This window comes from Bubalus bubalis, chromosome 4, assembly GCF_019923935.1.
Source record: "Bubalus bubalis isolate 160015118507 breed Murrah chromosome 4, NDDB_SH_1, whole genome shotgun sequence".
NCBI lineage: Eukaryota > Metazoa > Chordata > Mammalia > Artiodactyla > Bovidae > Bubalus > Bubalus bubalis.
Window position 1 is genome coordinate 147,241,566 of NC_059160.1, and position 11,603 is coordinate 147,253,168.

Below are 11,603 nucleotides of genomic sequence, written 5' to 3' on the forward strand. Positions count from 1 at the left end.
ATGCCTACATTTTCTCCCTCTCCATGTACCAGATACTGCTCCTCAGAGCAACATTATTCAGCAGGAACCACCCTTTTCATGCTACCAGTAAAGAAACTGAGGCCCAGAGAGGTCAAGTCTCTTATACGATGTCACACAGCATGTTAGACAAGCGGGAAGAACAAAAACCCAGGACTTCTGGTCCTAGCTCCTTTGCTTCCCTCACATCATCAGATCCCGGCCCTTTCCGCTGAGAGCCTAGAGGGAAGAAAGCCAATATTTCAATCCTTTGTGCTCTGCACTCAGCACTGGGTCTCACCCTCCTAGCAGGACAGGCGGCCTCACACACCACAGGCTACACTGGGTGAGTGAGGAACACAGCCCTGCCCAGAGTTCTGCAAACACATGCTGACTGCCTGCCGGTCAGCAGCTTCAGTGAGCTGACTTACCAGGAACTTGCTGGGCAGTGGGTACATGGCAGGTGTTGTTCTAGATGCTGGTCTGGACTTCAGAGAACTTGAAGTCTAGGAATGAGAGACAGACACGCCATCAACTGCAAAGTCCAATCATACGTGCTGTGCGGCAGGGGGTGTCACTGTGGAACATCGAGAGGCTGGAATGACTTAGATTTGGGAGCGGCAATCAGGCTGTTGCTAGAGGAAACTTGGGCAAATTATTTAATCTCTCTCAACCTCAGTTTTCTCATCTGTAAAATGGGTCACTATCTAACAGGGCTTTTGTGGGATGAGGAAATACAAATCAAGTCCTTGGCATGCTACTAGGCACAGAGTAGTAGCTTTATAAATTTCAACAAATTTCATCAACTCATATCCTTCTAGTTGGCTCTTTCAACCAGAGTATAAGTCCCATGAGGGCATGGGTGGGGTCTGCTTGTTCCCTGCTGTGGGATACAGTGCCTAGACTGGCACATAGTAGGTGCTCAGGAGATATTTAATAAGTGCATGGGAAATGGCCCAGAAGAATTAGGAAGAGGCAGGGATATTCAGTTACCCTTGAACTGGCCTTGCAGCCCTCTTCCCTTCTGGCTCATGTCCACCCACCTATACTCCCAAAGCACCCTGGCCAAAGGCCAGGGTGAGCTGCCCACTGCCGCCCCCCCCCCGCCCCCCCACCGCTCGCTCTGCCCTGCACAGCTGAGGCCCTCCACTTTGGCTGCCAGGGTACACATCTGTCTTCTCATAAGCAGAACCCCAGTCTCACTGCTTTCCCCAGAGGGTAGATTTTCTGGTTGTCCCTAAAACCACTTCCATTGTATGATGAAGCTGCAGCCTGGGGGCCCTCCTTTCAGCCCTCCCACTCCTCAGTGTCAATATCAGCTTGGAAAAAAATTCATCTTTCCCAGAAAGAAGGATGCTCCTGGATGCACAAGGTCACAATAACACTTTTCTAAACTTGTAGCAGACTGTCTTCCATGGATTAGAGTCCTTGTGGAGAAACGGAGAGACTTTCGGAAGAGGGGGTTGTGTTGGAATCTGGGGGCTTGGGGTACAGGTATGTGTTTGATAGTGAGGATAAATGAAAGCAATGGTGATTCAGGCTGCACTGGGCCACGGTGTATTTGCTCTGGCTTTAAAAAATATATACAGTTTCAGTTAGGAGTCATTTATTCCTTTAACCATTCTGTCATTTAGCAGCCATGCATGAGTGTCTCCTGTGTGCCTGGCCCAGTACTAAGGGATAATAAGGGGCCCAGACAACTGCCTGCCCTCCACAAAGAGATGGTCAGCACTGAACAAGTCATTTCAAGTGGGTGTGCTTTACGACAGTCTCAGGTCATAATGCAGTGGGGCCAAGGGGGCCCTAACCTACCCAGGAGGAAGCTGCCCCACAAAGCTGAGACCTGAAGGCCAAGGCTGTATGAAGGATTTTGCTAAAATTCACATGGTATGGTGGAAAACCTTTAGTTAATTTTAAAACATTTATGCATCCACATGGTAAAGTTTCTAATGGTGCACAATGCTACGCAGTAAATGCTGAGACTCACCTCACCCTTCTCTCCTGACCTACCCGCTCCTGTTACTGGCCTCGTGTCTCCCTGCCGTCACAGTCCACTTGTATCTAGCATTTATATTTTTCTCTCCCTTAATTTTTTTTCATACTGCATCAGAGGTTCTCAACTTGGGATGATTTTACACCGCCCCACCCCTCCCTACCCACTCCCCCTCACCAATCTGTCAGTGTCTGGAGACATTTCTGATTGTCACAGCTGAGCAGAGGACACTCTACTGGTATCTAATGAGTAGAGGCCAAGGATGCCACTAAACATCCTACAATGTACAGGACAGCCCCCACAACGAAGAATTATCTGATCCAAAATGTCAACAGTGCTGACATAAAAAAGAACAAAATAATGCCATTTGCAGCAACATAGATGGACCTGGAGGTTATCATACTGAGTGAAGTCAGACAGAGAATGACAAATATCATCTAATACAGCTTATACATGCAATCTAAAAAAATAGTACAAATGAACTTACTTACAAAGCACAGAGTCACAGATGTAGAAAACAAACTTATTGTTACCAAGGGTGAAAGAGGGGGAGGGATAAATTCAGAGATTGGGATTGACATATACACACTGCTGCTGCTGCTGCTGCTGCTGCTAAGTCGCTTCAGTCGTGTCCGACTCTGTGTGACCCCATAGACGGCATCTCACCAGGCTCCCCCGTCCCTGGGATTCTCCAGGCAAGAACACTGGAGTGGGTTGCCATTTCCTTCTCCAATGCATGAAAGTGAAAAGTGAAAGGGAAGTCGCTCAGCCGTGTCTGACTCTTAGCGACTCCATGGACTACAGCCTACCAGGCCCCTCCATCCATGGGATTTTCCAGGCAAGAGTACTGGAGTGGGGTGCCATTGCCTTCTCCGATATACACACTACTATCTATAAAACAGATAACTAATAAGGAGATTATATGGAAAAAGAATCTTAAAAAAGTGGATATATGTATAACTGATTCACTTTGCTGTACAGCAGAAATTAACATTCTAAGTCAACTGTACCCCAATAAAAGCTAATTTCAAAAAATGTCAATAGTGCTAAGAAACCCTATCCTATATGCAGACTATGTCTGCAGCTTGCTTATCTATTATAACATCTACATTATATATAACTATATATAGTAGATTATTCATATCAGCATTAGTATCTCATTCTTTGTGGCTGCATAATAATCCATTGTTTGCATCATCATTTTTTTATTTAGATGTTTGTACTCTTTTGCTATTGCAAACACATATACTGCAAGGAGTGTTCTTTTTGTACTTTTGCCTTTGACTCGTGAGGTCAAAGCATAAATTGATGGAAGTGACATGGATGAATCAGCAGGTTCGTTAACATTTTAAATGACCTGATTTCAAGTTTCTGGGGCACAGTCCATTGGGAGAGTGGGTCTGGAGTTCTGGCTGCTAAACAGGGCTGGGGTCCCCAAACATCTGGTGGAAAAGCTCCTATTTGTTCTCAACTATAGACGAGGGTGTCCTGACTGCCCATCTCTCCACAGGACCCGGTGTCCCCCACGAGAAGGACGAGCCAGGTCCTGAGTGGTGCCCCTGAGCTGAGTGCCCACGGCCCCACCCTGCCCCATGGAGAAAGGACTCTCTTTGCCCCAGGACTGCCGACATTTTCTGCACAGCCTGAGAATGAGGAGCAAATACGCCCTTTTCCTGGCTTTTGTGGTGGTGGTTTTTGTCTTCATTGAAAAGGAAAATAAAATCATATCAAGGTGAGGGATGCAAGCACAAGTCTTCCTTATCCAGGTGGGATGGGTGGGGGCAGAGAGGTGGCTGCGGGGCACTCTCTGTGGACCAAGAAAGGCAGTCCTTCAGCCAGCCATCACCAAGCCCCTCCTGTGCCCAGGCAGGTCATATCCACGTCCTCATTACCGCACAGCAGTGAGACTTGGACTCTGGACTCAGGCATCCTGAGTTGGAATCCTGATTCTGACCCCCCTTTTTTTTTTTTGGCCACAGCATGCAGCTTTCAGGATCTTAGTTCCCTGACCAGGGATGGAACCCATGCCCCCTGCAGTGGAAGCACAGAGTCCTAACTGCTGGATTGCCAGGGAATTCCCATGATTCTGGCCCTTTCTAGCTGTGACAGCTTAGATAAATCATTTCACTTTTCTGCCTTAAGTTCCTCTTCTAAAATGTGGCTAGCGATGGGGCCTGCTTTGTTGTAAAGATTAAATAAAATGTAAAAGCATTTAGCCCAATGTCTAACACACAGTTTGGTATCCTGTGCTTACTGGCTGTTGCTATTATTATTAGTTAACTTCCTGGCCTAGGATGATACCTCACACTAACAGCATATTTCCTATACTAATCCAAAGTCATGGATGAGGGATTTCCCTGCTGGTCCAGTGATTAAGACTCTCTTCTCCCAGTGCAGGGGCTCTGAGGTTCTATTCCTGGTCAGGAAACTAGATCCATCATGCTGCAACTAAAGATCCACATGCCTTAACTAAGATCTGGCGTAACCAAATAAAGTCATGGATGACTATGAGGCAGGGTTCTGGTACAGATACTCTGGTCAGCAGGGCTGCCATGTTCAGCTGCCCAGGCTGTGTACTGCTCAACTCCAGGGGTGTGCACTCTCATAGGCTACATGGAGGATGCATAGAGTTGGGAGTGTACCACTGTGTGCAGTGGTCCTGTTAGTGAGCCTGCTATACATAGAAAGATTTATAGACCTTCTCTCTCAGGCACAACCCTTGCACAAAAGCATCAACCAAGATCGGCAGATTAGGAATTCAGCTGGGTAGTCGGCATTATGCTGGTGCCCTACCTGGGTTCCTCAGCATGGACTATTCCAGTCAGTGCCTACTGGGTCCTGCTGCAAGCTCCTGCAACTCTCCACCTGCACACTGGCAAGCCAGAAGTCCTGGGGAGTAAATACCTCTGGGAGAAGCCCTCAGCCAAGGCCACCTGGCAGTTTCACACCCCCTGGGTGAGGGAATCCTGAGGTGTGCTCTGTCTACACTGTCACCTGGGGTTCCCCTGGCAGAGCAATTTGGCCACAGCTATTTTCCTCCTCGTCTCAAGTCACTACCCGTTCCTCCTGTGATCATGTCCCAGATAAACTACTTACTCAAATCCTTGCCTCAAAGTCAGCTTCTGGGTGGTCATCCTGGGACGCTCCTTAGGGTGGCACAGGGGATAGAGTCCCCAGTCAATCACTGATCCCGGTATCCCTTTGCTCTCACAGGGTCTCAGACAAGCTGAAGCAGATCCCCCAATCCCTGGTAGATGCCAATAGCACAGACCCAGCCCTGGTCTTGGCCGAGAACGCATCCCTCTTGTCCCTGAGTGAGCTGGATTCGGCCTTCCTGCAGCTGCAGAGCCGCCTGCGAAACCTCAGTCTGCAGCTGGGCATGGAGCCAGCAGAGGAGGCCGAGGAGGAGCAGATGCTGGAGGCGGAAGAGGAGTGGGAGCAGCTGGAACCCCGCCCACCCGCCGAGGCCCCGCCCCGGCGCCACGTGCTCCTCATGGCCACGACTCGCACCGGTTCCTCGTTTGTGGGTGAGTTCTTCAATCAGCAGGGCAATATCTTCTACCTCTTCGAGCCGCTGTGGCACATCGAGCGCACGGTGACCTTCGAGCAGGGTGGCGCCAACGCTGCGGGCTCGGCCCTGGTCTACCGCGACGTGCTCAAGCAGCTTTTCCTGTGCGACCTGTACATCCTGGAGCACTTCATCATCCCGGCGCCCGAGGACCACCTGACCCAGTTCGTGTTCCGCCGGGGCTCCAGCCGCTCCCTCTGCGAGGACCCCGTCTGCACACCCCTCGTCAAGAAGGTCTTCGAGAAGTATCCCTGCAAGAACCGCCGCTGTGGCCCTCTCAACATGACGCTGGCCGCTGAAGCCTGCCGCCGCAAGGAGCATATGGCCATCAAGGCCGTCCGCATCAGGCAACTGGAGTTCCTCCAGCCGCTGGCCGAGGACCCCCGTCTCGACCTGCGCGTCATCCAGCTGGTGCGCGACCCCCGCGCTGTGCTGGCCTCCCGCATGGTGGCCTTCGCGGACAAGTACGAGACCTGGAAGAAGTGGCTGGCCAAGGGACAGGACCAGCTGAGGGAGGAGGAGGTGCTGCGGCTGAAGGGCAACTGTGAGAGCATCCGCCTATCCGCCGAGTTGGGCCTGAGGCAGCCGGCTTGGCTGCGGGGCCGCTACATGCTGGTGCGCTACGAGGACGTGGCCCTCCGGCCGCTGCAGAAGGCCCAGGAGATGTATCGCTTTGCAGGCATCCCCCTAACTCCGCAGGTGGAGGACTGGATCCAGAAGAACACCCAGGCGGCCCACGATGGCATCTACTCCACGCAGAAGAACTCCTCGGAACAGTTTGAGAAGTGGCGCTTCAGCATGCCCTTCAAGCTGGCGCAGGTGGTGCAGGCCGCCTGCGGCCCGGCCATGCGCCTCTTCGGCTACAAGCCGGTGCAGGATGCCGCCTCGCTCTCCAACCGCTCCGTCAGCCTGCTGGAGGAGCGCGGCACCTTCTGGGTCACGTAGGGGGCCCGGGGTGCCAGCACCCCTGCTGTTGAAAGTCCCGCTCTGCCTGCCTCACCCAGGCCCGCGGGGAGTCTGCGGCGCCGCCGCAGGGCGTGGGCTGGAAGACGCATCGGGCGTAAGCCGCGCCTGCGCTGTAGAAGTAGGCCCCCAGCCAGCTCGCTTCCCCTGCAGCTGTGGGCCCGGGGCTTCCGCTGAGAACAGGACGGTGGCCGGCCCTTTTGAGGGCTGTCAAACCCAGACCTAAGGGACTGTCGTCTCCTGAGCAGACCCAGGCAGGCCCGGGCCTGTTCACAATTCTTTCTCTCCTCTCCCTGTCTCTCCCTCTTTCTCTCTGTCACACACACACACAGAAACATACATGAAACACACATAGATGGCCTGTAGACCTAGTGGGCAAGGGTCTACAAATATTTACAACCGGAAGGGGTTCCGACACGAGCTAGTCACAGTCAGACCCCCTGCTTTACTCAGTGTGAACCTTTCAGTTTCTGAATTTCTTCATAATCCAGTGTAGCATTTGAGTGGGTCACTGGGGAGAGGTGAAATCAGCTCTATATAGAGCGACAAAATATACATATAAAGACACATACCTACATTCACACCCCACACACAGAAAAACAGAAATACATGCACACATACATACAGAAAAAAAGCTTTTCAGAGTTATTAGAGCACGAGGGAGGGACTTCCCACGTGGCACTAGTGGTAAAGAACCCGCCTGTCCATGCAAGAGACATAAGAGATTTCGGTTGGATCCCTGGGTCTGGAAGATCCCCTGGAGGAGGGCATGACAACCCACTCCAGTGTTCTTGCCTGGAAAATCCCATGGACAAAGGGACCTGGCAGGCCAAAGTCCACCGGTTGCAAAGAGTCGGACAGGACAAATGAATTAGCTTGCAGCATGCAGGAGGATGGGGGAGTGGCATATGGTCATGAACCATGACCCTATTCCCCATGTAAGTCTGAGGCTGGATGATGGGTACAGAACTGCAAGTGCATGGCCTCTGCCCGCCTTAGATTCTCATGGCTACTTCCCTCCTGTCCTTGCTGCTAGTAGGCAGCATGTTTTAAACTGGCTTGTCTGACCCCCGTGTGATGGCAGCCTGAAGGCCCCGTCCCAGCTGAGTTGACTCCCCAAGAGCATGTCCGTGTTTGAAAGCTACTTCAGGCCTGAGTGGCAGGAGCATTTGTGGTCCCTGGAGACAAAAGGCAGCTCAGGAGTCCTGTCATTTCCAGCCAGGCCTCTGTGGGGCAGGGCCCAAATGGAAGTATAGAGAGCTCTTGGGGGAAAAGTCACATCAGGATAGCCCCTCCCCTGAGAAGACAGTAGACCGAGGTCAGCCACATGGTTGGTTGTCATGGTTGTGTGGTTGGTGTCTGGAATTCCTCCTTTAGGGCTCTGGGAAGAGTGTTGCTCAACATGGGATGATCTGAGTGTTTTAAGTTATTTATGGTTTGGTCTCTTGTGGCTATATTTTCAGGTTTGTTTCTGCAGGAGTGCTGCTTGGAAGCATTGTGGCCTTGAGCGGGGCTGGGAGGATCAGTGGGGAGCATTTTAGATCCTGCTGGAGCCAGAGGATTAGGAGAAGGAAACTTCCTCCAGAAGGATCAGAGCCTAGATGGCCACATGGCAGCCCACAGTGCCCCACGGGCTTTCCTGTTTGAACTCATGTGGAACAGATCTCAGAAATCACCAGTGTTCTTTGCTGAGTGTCCAAGGCAGCATAAATTAGCAGTCCTCACCCCCTCCTCAAGAAGAGGCCAGATTTGAAAATCTCTCCCAAGCCCTAACATTTCCTGGGGGATCAGGGGCCTATGACCAAGCACCAAATGTCCCCAAAGCAGAAGCCTTTCCCCACTCTCACCCCAAACCAGGGAGTAGAACTCAATACCCCCTGAGAACTTGCAGGAAGAATCAGAAGTTCACTAAGGGCTGTTTCTGATTTCCTGGACAACCTCTGTATCAGATCTATCCCATTATCAAGCCTGGAGGGCTGAGTTTTGTTTCAAGTATTATGGACAGCAGGGAAATACAAGATCTGAGTCCAGCTGGGGTTGCTCTAGGGAAGAGAGGGGTGCATCCTGGTGGAAAGCCAGCCTTTGAAAAGGTGAGGACAGTGGCCATCTTGCGGGATCCATTACAATCAGTGCCCTGGGTCTCCATCACCGTGGATTCAACCGATCAAGGAAATCTCTAGGTTTTATAGTCCAAGCATAAACTGTGCAGGGAACTGGCTCTAATTTGGGGTCCAAAGGTACTCTAGCTCTGAAAACTTGATCCTAGCGCAGAGTGGTGCCAGGATGGTTCTGGCAGGCCCAGAAGTGCTGGCCGTTCTTCCCCAGCCCCTGCCCTGCTCCCTCCACTATCCCTTACTTGGGGTGGTGGGGGGCAGACACCTCTGTCCAGCACCCTTCCTGGGTCCTGGGGCTCTCCTAGTGTGGATAGCAGACTTCTTTCCTTCCTTACTTCTTTCCTTCCTATGCCTTTGGGGCTAAGGCCTCTACCCCTGAATCCTGAGGACTGTGTGGAGAATGGACCTTTGGGACTTCTCAGGACATTGACAATTTGTACACTGCAGGTTGACTTAATTTATTTATTTTGTGAAAAAGAAGAGATGGAAAAATATTTTATTATTTGCAGGGACTCAAAGCTGAACCCAAATCAAGAAAGACAACAATAATAGAAGCCATTCACTTCATGTATACAAGGACACTCCAAGACAATTCAAAATACACCAGAGGACAAAGCTGAGAGCATGGGAGTCATGACAGCTGCCGGGTATTTTTTTAGCTTGGGCTTTTCCCTCTTGTTGATTTGAAGATATGACAGTAAGACCCTTTCTGCATTACTACCTTTGCCCACGTGTCTGAAATAAGACACAACTCACCTGAGTGTTGCCTTGGGCTCAGCAACGCTCTGGGAACCCTTGGGGTTTTAGGGAGGACAGGGTGGGGTGATTACTGACTTTATACTCCTTGGGACCTGATTGGAGACCCACATGAGGTGTTATCAGCAGGGAGCTGGGTTAGGGAGAGTGGTCCAGCTGAGAGGCAGTGCCTCGTTTTCCAGCAATGCCAGCCCTGGTTTGTTTTTCTGTTCCCGCTGTGCTCCCCCTTCACACTGGAGCCTTCCCCTCTGCAACACCCACCTGCCTGGAGACAGGGAGTGTTGAGGCCTCACCTCTGCCAGCCACCAGCTCCTCCAGAACAAGAGGCTCATTCAGCAATGAGCGTTTACTCATTTTCTTCTTCTTCATGAAGACCTCTTTAGCCCAGCCTATAAAAATAGCTCAGAACATTCCAGGCCTTGGTGAGACAGGGCAGTGTCCAGCACCCTCAGGGCGTCACCCCTGCTACCCATTCCTGGCTTTTCCTCTGGACCTTGTTTATAAATCTTGGAGTGGATGAGGACATGGGGAAAGGGCTATGGGAGCAGGATTTGGGAGGGGGCAGGATTCCTGAGTCCCATAGAGAGGGAAGAAGTGCAGATGTGCAGGGCTCTGTAGCACAGCTCCTATGGGTTATCACCAAGTTATCACTAAGGTGGAGAGACACGAGCAAATTCTAGCCCTTTGTCTGTTTATGTGATGCACTCACTTGAAAATAAAAACAGAAAAACAAAATGTTTGTCTGCCAGCACCCTCAGCCCGGGAGCTGTGCCAGAATCTGGTCTGATGGGACAGCTGCTGACCAAACCCTTAAGAGCAAAAGTCCCACCGAACCCATTGCAATGACATCTTTCCACCTCTGCTCTCCAGATGAGCTCCAGGGAATCCGTGTCCCAGAAGATGTATGCTTAGCCAATCAGCAGACAGGAGGTGTAAGCATCCAATGCTCTGGTCCTAACCCTGAAGATCTCTTCCAGCCCTGGGCCTGTGTTAACTGACTGTGGGGCCTGTCCCTTAAGAGGCCCTGGATTATGAAGGACGGGGGCAGAAGACTGGATGGCTGTGTCCCTGAGGCAGGGAGGGGATGGGGGGAACAGATGCCTGCAGAGGATACGCCTTTAAATTTGTGCAGACTGATGAGATCCAAGAAAAAGCGGGTCTTGTCAGTCTGCTCACATTTAAAGAAGAGGTATCCTCTGAGATCCAAAGTTGATGGGTTTGCCTGAAAGAGTCCTAGGACATGGTCCAGTTAGAAAGGGAGGGAGGAGGCCCAAGGTTTCCTGAATGCAGCCACGTGGTCTTTCAACTACCATGGTTTCAGGAAGAGTGGAAGCTGCTCTTTACCTCAAAAGGATGAAGCAGAATTAGCAACTGCAGATGTCTTAAGAACTTCAAGATCCTAGGGTCTTGTGACCTTTGTCATTCCATACTGTGCATGGGGGACTAATTAGTTATGCGTTTCCAAGATTACGTGGTGCCGTCTTCAGGGCCTAGCCCATATTGTGGACCAGGTATTTTATTTGTATTTATTTGTCAAATAAAATGACCTATGTTTCTTGCTTCTTCTAACGTTGGGCTTGAACGGGGCACCCCCTAAAGTCTCCATTTCATCTGTACTTTCTAGGCCAAATCTGCCTGATTCACCTGCTCCCTCCTGGATCCTGCAAACTCTTTTTGCCAAGACCTTGGCCTTATGTCATATTTCATGGCCACGTAGTACAGGATACCCCCTTCCTGGCCATAGGTGGCCTGGTATGTACATATGTGTCCACACGTCTGTATGTGTAGCATGTAGCTCAGCCTGCTTGGCCCTGTTGCTCCCAGCCCCCTTGCCATCAATGTTCTTGCCGTGGCTACAGTCTCCTGAAAATACAGGGGTTGCCTTCAAAAAGCTGGTGGCTACTGCCAGTCAGGATCTGCTTTGCAGAACAGAATGTGAATTATTTAATTAAAAATGAAAACACGCAACAAGCAGAATCTGAAATGTGTCTCTGTCCTCTGTATTTATTCTCAGCAGCAATTAGGTTGTAAAAATTAACAGGAAAACTTATACGTCAATTATATCTCAATAAAGTGGTGTTGGGGGAAATAAAAATTAACCAAAAAAAAATTAGTAGCCATAGGAAAGGGGTAGCTTCCAGCATGAAGCAACTCACAGAAACTGCTCCCTGTTCCTGAGAGGTGAGAGGCACGGGAAGTAGGGATACGTGCA

At 50.8% G+C, this 11,603-nt stretch overlaps 1 protein-coding gene and 1 long non-coding RNA gene across 22 annotated transcripts in view; one reads left to right on the top strand and one right to left on the bottom strand.

Annotated features, from left to right (window-relative positions):
- LOC102392882 overlaps nucleotides 1-5,242 on the bottom strand; it is a 43,050-nt gene extending 37,808 nt beyond the window's left edge. For all 3 annotated transcript variants that reach the window (XR_003109071.3, XR_006550845.2, XR_006550846.2), the window contains exons 1-2: nucleotides 5,087-5,242; nucleotides 429-503 (exon numbers count right to left, since the gene is read on the bottom strand). This is a non-coding gene — a long non-coding RNA (uncharacterized LOC102392882). The remainder of the gene's footprint in view (nucleotides 1-428; nucleotides 504-5,086) is intronic.
- CHST3 (carbohydrate sulfotransferase 3) overlaps nucleotides 1-11,375 on the top strand; it is a 38,611-nt gene extending 27,236 nt beyond the window's left edge. For 18 of the 19 annotated variants that reach the window (XM_006062998.4, XM_006063000.4, XM_006063002.4 and 15 more), the window contains 2 exons: nucleotides 3,501-3,722; nucleotides 5,204-11,375. In XM_006062998.4, coding sequence (XP_006063060.1) covers nucleotides 3,583-3,722; nucleotides 5,204-6,503 — 1,440 coding nt within the window. In that variant the 5' untranslated portion in view covers nucleotides 3,501-3,582 and the 3' untranslated portion in view covers nucleotides 6,504-11,375. Of the gene's footprint in view, nucleotides 1-2,873; nucleotides 3,326-3,500; nucleotides 3,723-5,203 lie in introns of those variants that run through there. The other variant, XM_025284703.3, reaches the window with a different exon arrangement.
- The last annotated feature ends 228 nt before the right edge of the window (nucleotides 11,376-11,603 follow it).